The sequence below is a fragment of the Cucurbita moschata genome, unplaced genomic scaffold (assembly GCF_002738365.1).
Source record: "Cucurbita moschata cultivar Rifu unplaced genomic scaffold, Cmos_1.0 Cmo_Scf00012, whole genome shotgun sequence".
NCBI classification, from domain to species: Eukaryota; Viridiplantae; Streptophyta; class Magnoliopsida; order Cucurbitales; family Cucurbitaceae; genus Cucurbita; species Cucurbita moschata.
Window position 1 is genome coordinate 1595540 of NW_019268528.1, and position 6230 is coordinate 1601769.

The 6230-nt window shown below is 35.0% G+C and overlaps 1 protein-coding gene and 1 non-coding gene across 5 annotated transcripts in view; one reads left to right on the forward strand and one right to left on the reverse strand.

Moving 5' to 3' along the window:
• Positions 1 to 411: 411 nt before the first annotated feature.
• The window catches only part of LOC111450403 (probable manganese-transporting ATPase PDR2), a 17656-nt gene continuing 11837 nt past the window's right edge, over positions 412 to 6230 (forward strand). Inside the window, exons 1-7 of one of the 4 annotated variants that reach the window (XM_023090499.1) lie at positions 412 to 523; positions 633 to 929; positions 2374 to 2466; positions 3295 to 3497; positions 5490 to 5562; positions 5740 to 5912; positions 6003 to 6174. In XM_023090499.1, the coding sequence (XP_022946267.1) occupies positions 681 to 929; positions 2374 to 2466; positions 3295 to 3497; positions 5490 to 5562; positions 5740 to 5912; positions 6003 to 6174 (963 nt within the window). In that variant the 5' untranslated portion in view covers positions 412 to 523; positions 633 to 680. Of the gene's footprint in view, positions 930 to 1471; positions 1512 to 2373; positions 2467 to 3294; positions 3498 to 5489; positions 5563 to 5739; positions 5913 to 6002; positions 6175 to 6230 lie in introns of all 4 variants that reach the window. The other 3 variants (XM_023090502.1, XM_023090501.1, XM_023090500.1) reach the window with 3 other exon arrangements.
• Positions 3036 to 3137, reverse strand: LOC111450880. Its single transcript, XR_002711902.1, has one exon. It is a non-coding gene; the product is annotated as a U6 spliceosomal RNA (small nuclear RNA).

Sequence of the window (6230 nt, forward strand, 5' to 3'; positions counted from 1 at the left end):
ATACATGTTTGATGACAGATATAAATTATTATCAATTAAAATTTTTATGAACATATTTTATGTTAATTGTACAATTATATAACTTATAATGTATTGTGTTATAACTGTTTTAATTTTAACCATTTTTTTTTATAATATAGAATTAATATATTTATAAAAAAAATTCATATTTTTTAATGTTAAAATTTTAAATTCTTTAAATTTTTTATTAATTTGTTCACAAGATCCAAAGCATTAAATAAAATGCCAAATAAATATTTGTGTTAAATCCATTTAATTTAATGTATTTGAAAATCTGCATAAAACACCAAAAAATGATTTTTTAACACAAAAATCCAATTTTATAAATTTCATATGGTACAATGTTTTATAATTAATTAATGCATAAAATAAAAAGTGAGCTAAAAAAAAGGAAAAAAAAGCAAAGAAAAAAATAAGCAAGGAATCTAAAACCATCTCTTCATCCTCTTAAACAAAAACCCAGCTGCTCTGCTGATTCAATCGCTTCCCGCCGATCTCTTTGGTATTTTCCGATTCGTTCATTTCCGGTCTCAATTCAATTCGTCGTTTCAATTTCTTCTCTCTTTCATGATCTCAACCTGATCGATTTACACTTACGGATTGATTACCAGATGGTCCACGTTTGCGAATCTTCGAATTGAGCAGCAGAGTTGAGAAAGATGTTGAGATTCCAAGTGGGCGGGAAGGTGGTCGAGAGAGTTGACTTGTTGAGGAAGGAACACTGGACATGGCGGTTGGATCTGTGGCCATTCGCCATTCTTTATGTGGCCTGGCTTGCTGTCGTGGTTCCTAGTATAGACTTTGGGGATGCTGTCATTGTTTTAGGTGGACTGGCGGCTCTTCATGTTTTGGTCTTGCTTTTCACTGCTTGGTCGGTTGATTTCAAATGTTTTGTTCAGTACAGTCAGGTGCCGTTCTACAACCATCATTCTTTTCTTTCGTTGGTTTCGTACTTGCATTTGATGATGCTTATGCATTGCCATTACATTGGAGACGTAGACTTGTCATGTTGTTGCCTGCAGTATGTTTAGCTGCATATGTGCAGCATAACTGTGAAATATCTCTTTTTCTATCTTTCTATGTTTCTGCTGGATTTGAGGGTGTATATTCAATAGTTCGACTTTCAGTAGGAGTTTACAAATTACCCATTTTCTCTGATTGAATTTCATGGAGCTTGGTTGGAAATTCGAATCCCTGTTCTTTGATTGAGTACTTTTCCCATTGAATAGTCTTTCATATATTTCTATCCATAGTCCCCAATCGATTGCATTTTCAGCATTAGTGCATGGAATCTTCACACTTTTGCCTATCTCTGGTTACCAGTTTAGAGATATTACCCTTGATTGAGTGGTCACCATGAAAATTTGGAACACTGGATGAGTGTCTAAATCTTATTGCTTAATCAACGAAGAGAGTGATTTGAGCTTGATCGTTCCTATTTCTCATACAGATAACGCACAACTTGGATTTAAAGCCATGTTTTCACATAGGTAATTTAGTCTATCATTGTATATGATTTATTAACGCTTTCATGGTTGAGCGTCCAGATCAAAATTTAACCTCCTTAGAAAATTCCCTTCCAATCTGCCTAAGGAACGTTTTTATTAACCACCATTATTACACCAGTTAACTTCTGTTAGTCTGTGCATAGAACCCTGATGGTGTTGTTTTGCTTAACTTTTGCTTATTCTTCCTCCTTCTCTCTCCCCGCATGTGTTGAACTATTTTAAATGAGTTTGAACTTCCCTTGTGTCTACCTAGAGTTGATGATTGGCTGATGCAAATTCTGCTGGGGAATGGGGATGCATTTTGATGGTAAGTCTTAGGTCCTTTGGATGTTTGCAGTGAGAGCTACCCTTTGGTTAACATGGAAGGAGTGGAACCTTAGAATTTTTGAGGTGAAGGTGAATACTCAGGGTTCTTTTGTGTATGTCATACAACATTTGGCTCCTTGGCGGAGCTAAAACCACAAGGGTTCTTTGTAATTTGTAGTCTTTACACACGACTTGGAAAGTCTTTTTATGATTGTATTCTATGGGAGGAAGTTTCCTTGTTCCCTTTTGTCGCATTGATATAATTCTCGATCACTTCCCATCAAAGAGAGAAAAGAAGGAAAAACCATTTCCTCCATGGTTGACGTGCTTTCTACTGTTTTCACTTAGAAATTTTATATTTTTAAAGTTCAAACTGATCTCTTTTCTCATGCTTCTTTAATACTCGGATTCGTTAAAATTTTTGAAACGTACTTGCCTAATATTCTAGTTGTGATTATGACTTAAAATTTAATTTGAATGAAAGCAATATAGTTTGTAAGTATCTTATGTTTTTGCATGATGCTCTTTTGAGATGCAGGTTAATGATATTTACCATGCTGATAAATGCAAGATAGTTCCTGCAAAATTTTCAGGCTCGAAAGAAATTGTTCAGCTTCATTTTCGTAAGATTGTAAGTGATTAAGCATGCATATCAAGATCTTGATTGAAATTTTAAATTAGGCATTGTAAATATTTACTTTTGATAAAGCGTGGGGTGCATATCAAGATCTTGAATGAGCGAACTTATTTTTTATTTTTTATTGAACGTCAAAATATATAGTGGAAAATGTCAATCAGCAAGCATTTATGTACGAGGACCACTTTTGATGGTAGATGAATGTTTACAATTATCAACATAATAATAAACTAATCTAAGATCAATCCTGATAATAACCTTCTACTAACCTAGTTAAACAACTCAAACAAATAAGAATACAAATTATTTTTGATTTAACTAGCAAGTATACATCAGATTGTCTTCTTATTGTTTGTTATGGAGACCATTATAATTACGAGGGTGAAATGAGTTCTACATGGACACCGAAATTTAAAAATTATGAATTTTGGATGGAACAGATTTTACTTCAAGATATTTGTCCCATGGGTAATTCTTGTAGTTTGTTAGCTTTTTTCTCTTTTTTTTTTTTTTGTTCCTTTTGTTTTGGAATTCTTTTTATTTATTTACTTTTTATTTCCATTGTATTTTTGGATTATTTATTGGTTCGTGCGCATCATCCTTGTGCAAGGGCATTGTTAATCTTCTCCATATCATTCCAATTCCAATTTTATTTGATTGCATATTCTTTCATTGAGAAATGAAAACTGGATTTTCATAGAAAAGGGAAGAACTGTTTCTTCGGGTGTACAGTCTTCCCTGCACTCTGATTCTGACTTTGTTTTTCAAAATTCTAGTATCTGTTCTTTTCATTATCAGTCACCTTAACTCTTTGCTTTGCAGCTGGCAGGTTCTGCATCTGCAGTGGATACTGAGGAGATCTACTTTGATTTCAGAAAACAAAGATTTATTTATTCGAAGGAGAAGGAGACTTTCTGCAAGCTTCCTTACCCAACAAAAGAAACTGTTGGTTATTATCTAAAGAACACCGGCTATGGCTCTGAGCCTAAAGTTGTAGCTGCTGTTGAAAAATGGGGACGCAATATGTGGGTTTTCTTTTGCGATTCACTTTTACTCTTATTACTTTGTGCTTTGGTTAAATGTGGATGTTTTACAATTGACTGCTGCATGCTTGAATGGCTTGATAATGTTATACATCTGTGGAGTAGCAAAGATAAAGTTTCTATAATACATTTTACATATAATGTACACCATTCCACTTATTTGATTGAGTAACTTGAGTTCTCCTGATAATGTTTGCTTGATATTTATCATTTAGAAGGAATATGTTGGACCAAGAAAACCCTGAGTAGTATCAGTTAACAGTTGGACTTCATTAGACTTTTGATGTCAGGGAAGATAGGGAGAAAATGATTACTACATGCTTCAGGGCATTTTTCATGCAAACCTATGTTTCTCATCTTTTACTTGGTTCGTCTCTTAACCATTTTTTCTATACACTTTTGGATTAAAAAATACTCAAGAAGGCCATTTGTGGATTTCTACTGCAAATGAAGTTTCCGAAACGTGTACACATCATTAGAAGGGCTTTCGGTAATTTTATGAGACCAACCTCTTACTTCTCACCAAAATTTCGTGTTTGGGTATCTGGTGTCTTTAACATTCATTAAAAAGTCTGTCATTATTCCTGTATTATAAGCCTCCTTTATTATTATTATTATTATTGTTTTGATGAGAAACAACGTATTAAGAACGAAAGAGGAGGAAACAACTTAAGGCTGGGGTGGAGGAAATTTTCTTCCAAAAGAACTGAAGAAGAACAGCCTTCCAATCGTTAATAATCTTTATTCAGAAACTACCTGTGGAGAGATGACACACACCTTGTTCAATGGAATATTATAAACCTCCCAACAGAAAAGGGAGGCCTCGGTCTTTTCTTGATAAAGAAGAACAAAGCTCTCCTCGGCAAATGGATATGGAGATATCATCACGAAGAAAAGGCTTTGTAGAGAACTCTTATAAAGGTCAAATATACTTTTACATTGAACAAAAACCAACCCCCTCCATCTTTTATAAAAGGGTCTTGGAAGTACATAAAAAAACATCAAAATCTCATCACCAACCGAACTTGCCATAGGGTGGGTGAGGGAGAAAGCACATCATTTTGGATCGACCCATGGATTGAAAACACCATGTTAGCCCTGAGGTATCCACTTTTATAGAGGCTCTCTCATAGCAAAAAAGCCACAATCAAAGAAACTTTGAATGTTGTCGACAAATTATGGGACTTGAAGCTTGTAGGAATTTAAAGGATAATGAAGCAACAAAATGGACTGAATTAAGCCTTGACCGCCCTATGGTATTGTCAAATGAAGCAGACTCACTGACTTGGCTCCCCAGCTCTGATGGGGTCTTTTCTACAAAATCCTTGATGATGAACATGGGGAAAAAAGTAGAAGTAATAAATCTCACGCTAGCAAAGACAGCAAAGACAGTATGGAAAGGACATCAACCTAAAAAGGTAAAGTTCTTCATTTGGAAAATAGCGCATAAAGCCATTAGCACAAGTGAAAATCTTCAAAAAAGAATGCCTTACATAACTCTTTCTCCAAATTGGTGTCTGTTATGTAACAAAGAAAACGAATCACAAAGCCACTTATTTATGCAATGCACATACACTCAAAATTTTTGGACAATGATTCTCAATATATTCGGATGACATCTCGCATTTCCTAGGGAAGTGAAGTATATGACATCTCATCATGGCTTTCTTTTGGAATATGTGGAAAGAAAGAAAATAGAGAATATTCGCATAAAAGACACAGACTTATATACAAATTTTTTTGACAATGTTGTTTACCAAACTATATCTTGGTGTAAACTGTCCAATATTTTTACTTCCTATAGATATACCTCCCTCATTGCAAAATGGGAAGGTCTTTGTAAACACCAATAATTATATGGATTTTATTATTGGATGCGAGGAATTGAACTTGTGGAACCTGATCCTTGTTACAGAATTATTATCTTTAATAGTTTGTTTAATGCTCTTTTTCTCTTCATTTTTTGCTTTACAGATTTGAGTATCCACAGCCTACGTTCGTGAAATTAATGAAAGAGCAGTGTATGGAACCATTTTTTGTGTTTCAGGTTGACTCTATTTTATCCAAGGGATTTTGTGTTTACTTTATAGTTTCCTTCCCTTCTCTCTCCCCCTCTCTCCCCCTCTCTCCCCCCCACCCCAGCAACCCCACTTGATTTGTTTTAAGAGGCATTTTTTTTTTTTAAATATTCCTCTTACGGCTGTACCTTTTCTGCCTTATCCAGGTTTTTTGTGTGGGGCTATGGTGTTTGGATGAGTATTGGTATTACAGCCTGTTTACTCTGTTTATGCTGTTTATGTTTGAGTCAACAATGGCAAAAAGTCGGTTAAAGACCTTAAGTGAGTTAAGGCGTGTTAGAGTGGATACTCAGACCTTAATGGTGCATCGTTGTGGAAAGTATGTCATTTTTACCACTTGGACTATTTATCTTGTTTTTTTTTTCCCTGACTCTGCTTCTTGACATGTAAACGTGATGGTGTAACTTAGGTGGGTGAAGCTACCTGGAACTGAGCTTTTGCCAGGAGATGTTGTCTCTGTTGGACGTGATTCTGGTCGGAGTGGTGAAGATAAGTCTGTACCTGCTGATATGCTTATCTTGGCTGGAAGTGCTATTGTTAATGAAGCCATTCTTACTGGGGAGTCTACACCACAATGGAAGGTGTTTCTTCTTTTATTTATTTTTTATTTTTCTGTCCCACCCCCCCCCCAAAAAAA